Raw genomic sequence first — 14,292 nt, forward strand, 5'->3', positions numbered from 1 at the left:
GATCACTTCATGGTGCATGGAGTATCGCAAAAACTTTGAGTAGAATACGACCGAGATATGAAGCAAGGTTCAACAGATTAGGAGATCACGAGTTTGACGATGTTTCGCCTGCTGAGACATTTCAGTGACTAGCAGGACGTCGAATGCTAATTAGTGGACTTTTCCTTCGTGTTTAGAGTACTGGGCTGCTTCGTCCGCCTACTCCTACATAACAGGTGCTATCGTATTTTGCAAGTGTATTGAACTGTAAGACTCCTTTATTTCTGGGAAAATACAATTAGCCATGACCTGTTATCTTCCTATGTGCGTGCAAAAGCGTTATGTACTTACAAACACGATAAATTTCCTCTTGTTATTTTGCCAAAGTATTATTACTTCTAATGTAATAATATTCTGCGTCTGCATTCAGTATTTTCAGAGTGTGCTGTTCCCATTGTTAAATGACCCAAGCAGAAGGCTCCAATTATTTCCAAAATTCTTTCTTAGAACAATGTATTCTTAATGTAATGTTAATTTTATTGATTTTGCAAGAGGAAAGGTGACATACGGTAACATCTGCATGAATTTTCTCATAGTCTTTATTTACATATAAACATCTCCATAAAAGATGGAATGCATTGTTTTAAAATCAGCAATTATACTGTCATTCTTGCTCATTTCGGCAAAAGGCACTTTTATGTCATAGTTTTGTCAATTTTACATCGTCATTGTACACGAGAGGAACATGTAAGACAATACGTCAAATCTTAAGAATACTGTTAAATTATAACATTGTAAATGTTTAAATCTGGAAAAGCTTTAACAAGAAGCTTCATTTTGCGGAAACTAGTAGAGAATATACGAAATCCACTTGAGATCTCTTAAAGGCTACAAATATTTATATTCTGAAGTATAAAACATACTGTATACATTACTAGTGAGCTAAGTGCATACATATTCACTGGATGCTATTACTGTAATGCAATAGACACGTTTATCTGTATCTAAAATCTGTAAGGATCGGAAGCTAACTATAGAGGACAGACGTGAGGAAATTTATTTTCACTCGAGTCTTCACCAGAATGAGTTAAGATGTACATTAACAATCCACCAATTCCCTAGTGAAGGATTATTATAATTATTACCTAAATAAGAAATGAGCAATTTATAAATGATCCATATACATCTGCTAAGCACCTAATATGTCTCTGGATTGTTAACTCATTTTCAATCTAGTTAAAATTAACACAGACAGCTTATGCAGCTAAAATGCACACACACACACACACACACACACACACACAAGCGCGCGCGCAATTGAGAACAGAATTTTTGTTTTGTACATAATTTCACACAAAAATTTTCAGTAACTCCGATTGTTTTGTCTAGCAATTGCATAAAACTAAACTCTCTATATTCCAGTGCACAGAGTTGTACATTCACTCCTACATTCAGTAACTCGTTGATCGAAGTGGGAACTAGTCTAAAGAGTTGACCAACTTGCCTCCTAAAACGATTTCCCAAAATATGATAATGAAACACCTGTGTTCTTTTCAAGTTTCAGTCACACACGTTCAGATCACTGTTCTCAGACTTTTTGTTTACACACAAATACCACTTCACTTTACTACGCGTCAGCGTCGCAGTGATTGTAGTGACGATGGAACCACAAAACTAACTCTGATGTCTCTCCAGCCTTTACTCGTCATTACGATAGCAAATCGTAAATCTACTTCCTTAATTGCATCCTTTCACGTGAACAACTAGAGCGTTGACAAAACATAATAATTTGATGAAATGTACAGAACTAAGATATTAGCTGTGCTTATCTTCATGAGCATTACATATTGCTGTAATGTAATCGCTGTATCCAAAGCTGTTTTCGGGACGTTTTCACCATTCCATGTTTTCTCTTACAAACGAAAATTGTGGGCTGTTTTCAGAATAGAACTGGCTGTACCAGCGCCTGTGTTTCGAAATTGCGCGATCTTCTTTCACCAGTAGTGGCTTATCTTCATATTTCTTGTGGTTCCATACCATGATATCACGCTCAAACTGTAAAAGAACAGGATACTTGCATTAATTAAGTGCAGTATTGCAGTATTGCAATCATTACAAAAATACATTCTGCTTCATGATAATGTTGAGGAAAGTCTTAACTGTATCCTATGCCGCTCTAGTATAACATCTATGAAACAGTAGATTGGAATGACATATTCAACCACAGGCATAGCAGGAATTAATATGGCCTCATTGTACCTTCATTATTAAGATCTTAAAGCTCGAAAGGAAAGAGCGTATAAGATGCTACATAAAAGTCCAACCGCCATCGAGATTATTAGTTGTATAATGATGAGGGACGGACTCTGCTGTGTCCTAAGTGAAGTGATTCAAGTAAATATGAGAAACCTAAATCGGGATCGTTGAACAGGCATTTTGAACGCACATTTCTTCCCAATGCAAGTCCATTGTCTAAGGTATTGGGCGAACTTACTCGGTATTTCAGGAAGATATTGCGGTGGAAGATTTTGCTTTGCTGACCCAGACTATATTCAATGGCGATACACAGCTGTGTTGTGCTAGGAAAAACTGAACTTACTTCGAAATTTTAAATGATTACACACACAGATACCGTTATGAAACAGTAAAGCAAAAATTGAATCGTCCGATACCTCCAGATCACCAATATTTGGCGTACTGGTTTCTGACCTTTGCAAGAACACAGTTCCACGTTTTTGCGCCGATTACTATTTGCCGAACAAAATCAAACTTTTATCCATTCTGGGTTTGGAACACTGCTACCGGTTTGTTAAAGGTTTCAAGAATTACTGCATCGCCTGGCGAACCGGTCATGAATAAATCAAAATTGAAGGAAAAACGGCGATTGATTGCAGTAATTCCTGTAACCTATTTGCTTAACTCTGTACGTGTAACAATTAAATACGGAGGGCCTTCCCAAACTTTACTGTTTCAGCCGATATGGATCTCACATTAATAGTTTGTTATATTGCCAAAAAAGTTGTACTTTGAGATAAATTTTTATGCATGTGAAACATAATTTCAGTATCAGACGTGTTTCGCATAATGCAATTGCATTTCTGGAGTAATTTGTTGCGATTTACTGTTAGTTGGTGCGGTGAAGTTAGACGAATCGTCCCGCCCTTTCCTCCGACATGTTCGCCTGAAGTTCAATGCTTATATTAAAAAATAAAAAATAAAAAACCGTGGAGTAGTGACCGTAGCTTAGGTCTTTCCCTTTGCTGTTTATTGGAGAACAAAGTTGCAGTGACCAGAGCGTACTACAGTCCTAACACTTTTGGTGCCTTCGGAAAACTACACTTACTGAGTGCTCGATAAATAATGTTATCAATATTGCCACTCCAGTTAATATAGTGGAAATGCAGCTGGTATATGAGTACTTTAAAATTTTCAGCTTTAATTACATGCTTCGTTTTTTTGTTTTTTTTTTCTTTTTATATAACGAGGTTAATCGCTTTGGAAGCGTCTGAGTGCAATATCTGTAAATCGGTTAGGTAACACGGTAATTTACCCTTACTTCAGATAGAAATATTTTCAAAATTTATTGATTTCGGACACTAAATTCTATCCTGTTGCTTTGAATAAAACTCGCAAACTTGAGCGGGATTATCTCTGTATACTTACGGAAGACAAAAGCTTGTATGAACTTACCATTATGGCTTCTCCAATTAGAGCAATGTTGGCATAGATAAACATGTGAGGAGGACAGAATATGCGGTGAATGACCTTCTGAAGCAGCGGTTCAAGTGGCGTCACACACTGCAGAATTACCATCGAACCCATTGACGTCTCCATGTTCATCACAACATAGCCAGGTCCGATCTGAAACACAAGAAGTGCCGAGTTAATTGGTTCGAATGGCTCTGAGCACTAAGGGGCTCAACATCTGAGGTCGTCAGTCCCTTAGAACTTAGAACTACATAAACCTAACTAACCTAAGGACATCACACACATCCATGCCCGAGGCAGGATTCGAACCTGCGACCGTAGCGGTCGCGCGGTTCCAGACTGAAGCGCCTAGAACCGCTGGGCCACATCGGCCGGCGCTAAGTTAATTCTATTTTGTGGAATGTAAATATATGCTGACAGTTTCCTTTCCTGTTTTCAACTACAATGAATGAATATTTGGACCAGAACTGAAATATTTCGTATCAGTGTCTATTCTAACACTGGCGCTGCCGCTCGTGCCGTAGATACGAGGTAACAATAGAAGCGGCCGTAAGGGCCAAGAAGATAATGGTGTAACGTTTTCTGCAGCAATTTTATCGACTTAATTTCTCTGTACACGCCTAATACTTTGGGTCTTAACATATGTACAGTGAAGTCAAAACATTGTAATGGAACAGGTGCCATCATTTAGATCAAACCTTTGTCGTTGATTCTAAAGTAATTTCGTTCAATATGCAGAGGACCTGAAATTATTCTGTTTAGTGCTGTGTACATTTCAGGCCGTCATTTAGCCTAGCAATAGGTTTTGCTGTAAATACACATCGTCACTTCATTCGTAGCCTCGGGTGTTCTAGGAGCAGCTCACTGTTTGTTAAAATTTACGATTAATTAATTTGAAGAGATCCGCTTCAGTTGTAATGCCTCTCAGTTGCAGGTGGCCTACGTCCCAATGTAACAACGGTTGTCTTCGGAATGAATTACAATACTGAATAGTAAAAATTCAGTCTCGCTTGGTGGATATCCGTTGATACGGGAATTACTTATGGATTTTTCTGACCTGTGGTGTTGATTAGAATTTTATTAATTCAATGTGCCGTACTGCCCTTTAAAACTTTTCTATTACAGTTGCATGCGTCTTCGTGTAGAAGCGTACGTTGGGTAATGTGAAGAAATGTAATATACCAATTTCAAAATGAAACGGTGGAAGCCATATTTATTATCTGTCACGAATGGCAGTACAACATTTGACGCGTGACATTTAACTTTTTACGTACTGTCAATACATACAATTATTTTCTCGTAGTCAAGAAATGCACGTTTTATTACTGAGAACTGGTTAGACTATTGCGTTTATTCAATAATGTATGTGAATTAAACTGATATGCGCTTCATTGGATTGATGAAGTCTTTCTCGGTGAGCGGGTTTCAGTTTTCAGACAGTTGACCACTTCTCGGTCTCAGGGAGTGTTTATAGAACAATATGAGAACGGATATATAAATAGATGCCCGTCTAGCAGCAGCGAACAAAGCACTTTTTAGTTATATCAGTATCTTAAGGAGAATATCACTTAGTACTAACTTCAAAATTAGCTTGTGTCATTCAACTATTGTACCGATAACATCATGTAGACACGAAGCATTGATATTTAGAAAGAAAAGAACTTAATATTTGTAAAGGAAATACTGGGAAAAATTTTTGGGCATGTAATTTATGAAAATAACATGGAATGGAGTGTAAGAAAAAATGAACTACGAGAGCTGTACAAACACAGTAACATTGTCGAAGTGCTGAAGAAGACAAAGCTGCACTGGACTCGTCTTATAGCGAGACAGACAGAGAATACACTAGTTACGACTGCGTTCTGCAGGACAATAGATGGAGGGAAAAGGAGGAGGAAGCCCCAGGATTAGGTGACGAGATAACATTCGGGAGGACACGGCTAAGACGATCACAAGGACAAACGGCGCACTCTGGAGAAACAAATGACCACAAACAGTAAGTACCTTTCTCGCGGATAAAGTAATCACGAAACACGGAGTAGGTAAGTGGGAGCTACAGCAGTTGTGGCAGGAAACGAGCGTCGAGAATGATAATAGAGCTGATCAAGGTACACCAGTAAATCCCAGATTCTTTAAGGAATTTAGCATGTGTAAAGCAACCTCAGACGGCTGATCACATGCGTTAAGTATTTGACGTTAAACATGTTATTGCGAAAAAGTTTGTGAAGGTTTGAAATTATGTTTAAACACTTTGTGAGTATAGTTTGGGTAAATCGCGTCCCGTTTAACGGAAAAGCTAGTTTTTCACGCACCTGAATGTTTACGACGTCGTACGTTCTCAACTACGTGTCGTGCAGCTAGGTAACTTTGCGGGTACATTCAGTGGTGTACGTGGATACCGCCTGAAATAATGAATCAAAAACTCGTGCCTGATGATGAAGTTTTAATGCAAGTACAGCGAAACTGTAGAAATCGATCAACTTCTTTTCTCCCATCGTTACTTTGTGGATGGTGTCAACTAGGAAAAGTTTCGTAAAGGCTTAGAATTATGTTTTACTCTTTTGGAAGTCGCTAAGTGCTCTTACTTCTAAGTACCGGCTGAATGAACATAACGTGGGTAATCTGCGCGCAGTAAATCCTGAAGACTCAAGACATGTACACAGTTTCTAACTGTGACGCTTGTCATAGTTTGTTAAACTTAAGATTAAACCTCTTAATTAGTAGATTATGGCAGCACCTTAAGTTTTTAAATTCGAGTGAATACTTATAGGCAATACTGAAAAATTTTTGTTGCCCTTGCAAGCCGCTAGATGTGCATCCTCCAAGTGGGAGTGTGCGCTATGAGGCACGGGTCGCTCCAGACGTTTAGTGGTGTGGCCGAGTCTTGCCGAAGGCAGCTCAGTGCGGATCCCGCGGTGCCACGTCGTCTCCACAGTCAGAATGTCTGAGAGTCAGCGGCACACGAAGCTGCCCTGCTCCGACAATTGACCGCAGTGGTTGTGACAGTGGAGAGACTCTCTGCTGAATTTTGCCGACATCGGCGTTTATCGACAGTAACGTTGCACCGCACTTACCTAAACGATAAATTTCTTCCCCCAGAGTATCTAAGTTCTAGACATTTGATTAGCTCTACTTTTCTTCGGTTTTGGAGATAAATTCTGTTTGTAATAGATATCAAAATCTGCCATCAAAAGCCATAAACCATCTTGAAAAAAAGTTTGATAAATTTTAATTTATCTCATTTACATTTTCGTAAGAATTTATCTAATTAGTTTGCAAACGTTTGCTTGATATTTTTGCTAACTAAACTTGTTGAATGATACGTCAAATAAAGTGATTTTGTAAAAACTAGTGGATAATTTCACCGATCGATACTGATGCTATAGTTTCCGTGAAGGTAAAGTACCGGTGGACGGAGAACGCGCCAGAAGTTAGCGCACGAGCGTCAGTGTGCAGAAAGGAACAAAGGTAAAACCGTATTATGGCGTACAGAGATTAAATGGGACGACTCGCTCGAGATGTTAAATTCATAACTGTGATCAGTTAGCAGTTGCATTATATTGAAGGTGCTCTGTGCAGTGAAAAGTGAAGTTATTTTGTGGATAAGGTGTAGCTTAAGTGTCAAAGTGTAGTAATGCTTGTCACCTTAAGTGCCCGGCTTGTCCAAGTTGTGAGGCGAGAAGAAAATTAGGGCAGAGTAATCAAGAAGATTGTTCTACTCTAAATATTATTTGCAAGCCTCTAATAAATAGATCAGAGGGATGAGCTTTTTGTTCGTGATCAAAAGTCACACACAAAAAGTAACCACTATTAGAGCCCTAATGTCGTCGAGCAAGTACTTAATAAGGCAAGATCTAGTGATAGTTTTTTTATAAACTGTAAATAAATTGGTTACACATAATATTTATTTGTTTGCAGTAATAAATGAATCAAAGTTAGATACTGTTTGTTTGTTTCTGAAAAGTGACCTCTGAATCCTGATAACTCTGTTCTCTTCTGCGTCTTCAAGTTTTCTGACGGGTTTGATGCGGCCCACCAAGAATTCCTCTTCTGCGCTGACCTTTCCATCTCTGAGTAGCACTTGCAGTCTTATTTGTTGAGTGTATTCCAGTCTCTGTCTTTCTCTACAGTTACTATCCTCTACAGCTTCATCTAGTACCATGGAAGTTATTCCTTGCTCTCTTAACACATGTCCACATGTCCGATCATTCTATCTCTTCTTCTTGTCAGTGGTTTTAAATTGTTCATCTTTTGAAGCGATCCACGAATCGATCCAGTTCGTGACTTCATGAGATCGGAAATGTTGGTCAGCCAGGCCATGCGCCATTTATCTAAACAGGTGATAGAGGGATCAATGTCTGGAGAATACGGCGTGTGGCGTAGGACTTGACCATTTTAACGTTTCCAAGTACGTTTTGACCTCTTTTGCAACGTGGGGTCGAGCGTTGTCGTGCTGCAAAAGCATTTTATCGTGCCTCTCGCTGTATTGCGGCCCTTTCTCTTTTAATGATCTGCTCAAACGCATTAATTGCGTTCGATAACGAGCACCTGTGATTGTGTCACTTGGTTTTAACACCTCATAGCACACGACGCCGAGATGGTCCCACCAAATGCAGAGCATGATATTGGAGCCGTGAATATTCGGTTTGGCCGTCGACGTGGAAGCATGGCCGCGATATCCCCATGATTTTTTGTGTTTAGGGTTATCGTAATGAACCTATTCTTCGTCCCCGGTCACAATGAGATGCAGAAATCCCTTTCGTTTTTTGCCTCTGAAGCAACTGTTCACAAACACAGAAACGCCGTTCAACGTCTCTCGGTTTCAGCTCAGACGGGACCCAAGTTCCTTCTTTCTGAATCATACCCATAGCCTTGGGACGTTTCGAAATGGCTTGCTGTGTTACTCCCATTAATCGTGACAATTATTCTAGAGTTTGACGCTAATCTTCACTCAGAAATATCTCCAGTTCTGCATCTTAGAAAACATTCTCTCTTCCGCCACTATGCCGGTCTACGACGTTAAAATCACCGTTCTTGAAGCGTTGAAACCACTTACGACACGTTCTTTCACCAATAGTGTCCTTACCATACGTACTTGAGAGCATTAGATGAGACTCAGCTGCTGTTTTGTTCGTATTGAAACAAAACAGTGACACCTCCCGCAAATGACGAGAATTAGGTTCGTAAACTGACATTTTCAATCAAGAACAACTTTATGATGCAGACACAGATCGACTAATGTTTGGATGAGGTTATGTCGACCGAGGTCCAAACTAAATGCCTGACATCTGCGATCTGTTTCTTTCGACCGCTACTTACCGTTGTCGTCACCTATCGGCAAAACGTGGAAGCGAAGTTGTATACCTTCTATTTCATCAATTAAGTCAGTATAAAATCTTTTGCTTTCATTAGGTTAACATTGAGTTAGCCATTAATGTAAGAAAAATTTACTGCAGTATTTGTTAGGAAACGTTATTGCTGATATAAACCTAACATAGTAGTTAAGAACATTCACTAATAAAGAGAGCAAAATTATTCCACAGTGTAAAAGCAAACGGAAATTGCATTGCTAGTTAAGTTTTTTAGTGTTTAAGAAACTACTCACAAACTGCCACCGAAGTTAACAGAATTATCTTATGACAGTAAACAGTAATAAATCTCACACATTGCAATCAGTGAAAATTGCTGTGCTAAAGCCAAAGTGTGAGCGTTTTTTGCCTACACAGGTCAAGTAATAGTAATAATGAAACAATCTCCGCAGCTGAACTATCTGTAGCTTCACCATTTAGTTTGCCAATACATATAGAGTTACAGTAATTTGTTAAATGTGTACTGAAAAGTGGTCGTAAGTACATCCAATCTTTTTGCTTGCTAAACGTTTAAAGTTCAGGTGGAGTATAATGACACAATGTTCCCATGTCTCAAGGGCAGTAAATTTTAACTAAGGCATTCAGAGTTTATGCTAGCTTGTACATTTTTAGAAGTCACTTTCAGAATTGAAGGTAGCTTCATTGAAGACATTTTGAGCCACTTTAAGTTTTCAAATCAAAGCCCTCACTTAAGCTGCTAGCTACACATAAATTTAGGTGTAACATTTAATGGTAAGTGGCAGTTGTTGGCTTTTGCTAGATATGCAGGTAGTGCACTGTTCGCAGCGTGGATACTGGAGAAGATGGAAGCAGGTAGGAAGCAAAGTGTTGAGGTGAGTTTGCAGTGTGAGGAGTCTTCGGACTGCGATTGCCTGTTTTAGAGCTAGATCACGGTGTAGTCACACTGTAAAGCATTTCAATGACTAGCTGATTAGTACTGTGCGCAAACGAAAACAACCAAAATAGTTCTCCTGGTTTACGTTATTTAAGAATCAGTAACAGTTTATTAGAGAATTTTTTTCATTTGCTGCATATGGTTTCAACTAAATTGATAAAACGTGACCTTAGTTTATAGATAAATGAGAGCGATTACTTCGATAATAAAGATAAACGATTTTAACTAGTCCGTTACACGCAGGACAACAACGGTGAGGGAGGGAGGTAGTGAGGGGAAGGTGGTTAGAGACTGTTCTCAGGGATGGAGTTTAGTATTGTTGTGTTATATGTATCTATTCATAGGCATATTATTGCGTTTTTATCTAGGTGAACTCGTCTGCAATTCGAATTCCAGTTTTGGATGGACGTCATAATTTTGTTAAGAGTCTCAGTGCACAGTGTTGTCGTTTCCCCTGTGTGCTGGCTGCTTATCAATTCATCACGAAGAACTGGGATAGTGTTCACATATTTTTCTGAAATTGTGCCACAGTGTGTGATCGCTCATGGCAGTCGTCCTCTGGGTCTCTTATATGACATCTTTAATCCAAAAAACTACCTCGACTGGCAAAAAGAACAATTATGCAGAGATTTCTGGTTCTCCTGTTAGGGTTGTGGGTTAGAGTCGTCACTTTTGCGTACATCATCAGGCTAATTCAATTTCTGGTTCTCGGTTATAAACTAAAATTATAACGAGACTGGTGCATTTTAAAGCCGGCCTCGCCGCAGTGGGAACACCGGTTCCCGTCAGATGACCGAAGTTAAGCGCTGTCGGCCAGGGCTAGCAGTTACATGGGTGGCCGTCCGGGTCTACCGAGCGCCGTTGGCAGTCGGGATGCAACTGAGGAGTTAAATGGCTGCGAAATGGAGACTCCGGTCACTGACAACGGCCGGGAGACCTGGGTGCCTACCGCGTAGCCCTACATATCCGCATCCAGTCAGGGCCATCGGCTGACAATGGTAAGGCGTTCGATCGGTAGAGTTGGGCCTTCCGAGGTCTGTTCAGACGGAGTCACAGTCGCATTTCGAAGTCAACTTTCAATTGAGGAAAGTATCTAAATCCGGACCCCGGCCCCAAAGCGGACCCCTGGGGCTCCAGACTCTGCATTGTGAAACTCTGGTGGATATCCCTCCAAACATTAGTTCAGGCTTGTGCCACTGTGTAGTGGAGCGCTAGCGTCATCTGCTCAAGCTGCCGCTTACTCAGATGACAACACGTGTTTCCCGTGAAATCAAATTTTTGGGACAGTGCTACTTATTGCTACTTTTCGTTAGGATACTGGAAGGTGATTAATAACATCTACACACATTCTATAATGGGAAGGATTGGGGATCATGTCTATATCTAAGTTATGTTCTTTTGACATTTATCTAAAAAGTTGTTTTAATTAAAAGTCTGATAGCATGGGTGCCTCAAATCGGACCCCCTTCTGGTTCTCAAATCGGACCCCTTATTTTTTAACCGTATTCTTTTTGATTTCTGTTCCAGAATCCAGGGGAATAAAATGATGAAAACGAAACAGAAGGGGTGGAGTCCAACCCAAATGGAAGAGGCTATAGGTGCTATTAGAAGTAAAAAGATGGGTTGAAAAAAAGCAAGTAAGCAGTATAATGTCCCGAAAACTACGCTAATGAGATGATCTAACAAGAAATACGGCGCTCCAGAGGAAGCAGCGAATGTTAATAGGAGCAGACGTACAGTTTTAGGCAGTATCCTTGAAGGTGAGCTTGTCAACTATTGTCTTCCAATGGAGGCTTCGTTTTTCCGGATTACTCGTAGTGACCTGAGGAGAATGGCTGTTCAGTTGGCAGAAAACAATGGCCTTGAACATTCTTTCAATAATGACATCGCTGGAAGAAAGTGGGCTGGACTCTTTTTAAAACGTCATCATGCTAAATTGTCAGAAAGGAAACCTACTGGTACATCTTACAGCAGGGCCTCGGGTTTCACCAAAGAAAATACACAGAAGTTCTTCAAATTTCTAGAGAAAGTTTACGATAAAGGAAAGTTCACCCCAGACAAAATCTATAATGTGGACGAAAGCGGAATCCCTGTCGTACAATCCAAAGTTGCGAAACTAATCGGCCTGAAGGGAAAAAAACAAATAGCTGCTTTAACATCAGCACTATTGTCTACTGTATGAATGCTGCTAGTTCATTTGTACCTCCTCTGGTAATTTTTCCGCGTAAAAATATGAGTGACCAATTGAAAAAAGGGGCACCTCCAGGCACAATATTTGCAGTGCATCCTTCTGGTTGGATCCCAACCAATCTATTCGCTCAGTGGATCCAACTCTTCATTGGAAACACCAATCCTACAAAGGAAAAGCCTGTGCTACTGATCTTGGATGGGCACTTTAGCCGTACACAGGACACAGACTTAACTGATCTGGTGAGAGGAAACCGTGTTACCATAGTGTCATTGCCTCCTCATAGCTCGCATAAATTGCAGCCGTTTGACAGGACGTTTATGAGTCCTTTGAAAGTCTACTACAGCGAAGAAGTCGGGCAGTGGCCGAGAGAAAATCGACGGGCTCTGTGTGCTTATGACATCATGGAGCTCTTTGGCAGAGTTTATGTCAAATGTCGAACAGCTCAAATTGCTATCAATGATTTTAAAGTTACAGGGATATACATCTTCAACAAGACGCTTTTCTCAGATGCAGAACACATTGACGAAGCAAACAAAAAGGAAACAACGTCTTTTTATGAAAGTGCTAAGAGAGAACCGTTGATATCAGACAATGCATCAACTTGTTTGGCGAACCAGACGGAGCCATTCGATCTAAACAATCCATCGCCATCTTCAGCAGCTCAGAGCCATTCAGTTCAGACGAGGCATCAACATCTTTGGCAGATCAGGGGCTGACGCCACCATCACGTGGTGCATCACCAGAATTTAGCTCGTCTACCAAAAAATATAGGTGAACCTATATTAAAGGTAGAGTTTGAACTAGCTCTGAAAAAATTGAAAAACAACAAATCGCCTCGTATAGACAATATCCCAGCCGAACTTCTGAAATCTGGAGGAGAAACACTGAATCAGGACTTGTATAATCTTGTTTTCAACATGTACGAGCAGGGTAAAATTCCTACAGACTTTGAGAAAAACATTATGATCCCCATTCCAAAGAAGGCAAATGCTACAAGATGTGATAATTATAGGACACTCAGCCTAGTTACTCACGCCTCTAAAATATTAACCTCAATTATCCTAAAACGCGTAGAACAAAAAGTCGAAGCTACACTCTCCGAAGACCAGTTTGGATTCCGGAAAGATAGAGGAACCAGAGAAGCAATATTTGCTCTAGAACTAATAATAGAGAAACAACTAGATAAGAACCTGAAAACATACATAGCTTTCGTAGACGTAGAGAAAGCCTTTGATAACGTTAAATGGGATAAGATGTTTGAGGTACTCAAAAAAGTAGGAATAGACCATAAAGATAGAAAAATGATATGGAACCTGTACAAAAACGAGACAGCAGTTATCCGTGGACGGACAAAACAGGAAGAGGTGCAGATACGGAAAGGTGTCCGACAAGGTTGCGCACTATCCCCTGTTATCTTTAACGTATACATTGAAGAGGCGCTGAAAAAAGTAAGGGAAAATTCACAGACAGGTGTAGTAATTCATGGCCAACGAATAGATATGATAAGATATGCCGATGATATAGCTGTCCTGGCTGAAAGTGAAGAAGATCTTGTAGTCCTACTGAATAGAATGGATAAAGTTGTGGGTGAAGAATATAATATGAGAATTAATAAAGCAAAAACAAAAGTAATGGCATGCGACAAAGAAGATCAAGCGAAAGTCCAAGTTCATGTAGGCAATGAACTGCTTGAACAAGTTGATAAATTTACTTATCTGGGCAGTAATATTACCAGGGATGGAAGGAGCAAGGCAGAAGTGAGAAGTAGAATAGCTCAAGCAAAGGCTGCTTTTAACAAGAAGAAAAACATATTAACATCTAAGAGCATCAGCCTTGAAACCAGGAAAAGATTTTGAAATCATGTGTGTGGAGTGTGGCATGCTATGGGTGTGAAACATGGACTCTCGGGACAGAGGAACAGCAGAAGCTAAATTCTTTTGAAATGTGGTGCTATAGACGCATGCTCAAAATAAAATGGATCGACAAGGTCACATACGAAGTGGTTCTGGAAAGAGCAGGTGAGAAGAGAAGCTTCTGGAGTTTCATTGTTAAAAGAAGAGTACAATTTACAGGCCATCTGTTAAGACATAAAGGACTCCTGAACACAATCATAGAGGGATATGTCGAGGGAAAAAGACCAAGAGGAAGAC

At 40.0% G+C, this 14,292-nt stretch overlaps 1 protein-coding gene across 1 annotated transcript in view; it reads right to left on the minus strand.

Moving 5' to 3' along the window:
• Nucleotides 1–579: 579 nt before the first annotated feature.
• LOC126481233 (cholesterol 7-desaturase nvd) overlaps nucleotides 580–14,292 on the minus strand; it is a 114,685-nt gene continuing 100,972 nt past the window's right edge. Inside the window, exons 7-8 of the mRNA XM_050104846.1 lie at nucleotides 3,670–3,840; nucleotides 580–2,034 (exon numbers count right to left, since the gene is read on the minus strand). Coding sequence (XP_049960803.1) covers nucleotides 1,873–2,034; nucleotides 3,670–3,840 — 333 coding nt within the window. The 3' untranslated portion in view covers nucleotides 580–1,872. The remainder of the gene's footprint in view (nucleotides 2,035–3,669; nucleotides 3,841–14,292) is intronic.

This window comes from Schistocerca serialis, chromosome 5 (assembly GCF_023864345.2).
Source record: "Schistocerca serialis cubense isolate TAMUIC-IGC-003099 chromosome 5, iqSchSeri2.2, whole genome shotgun sequence".
NCBI lineage: Eukaryota > Metazoa > Arthropoda > Insecta > Orthoptera > Acrididae > Schistocerca > Schistocerca serialis.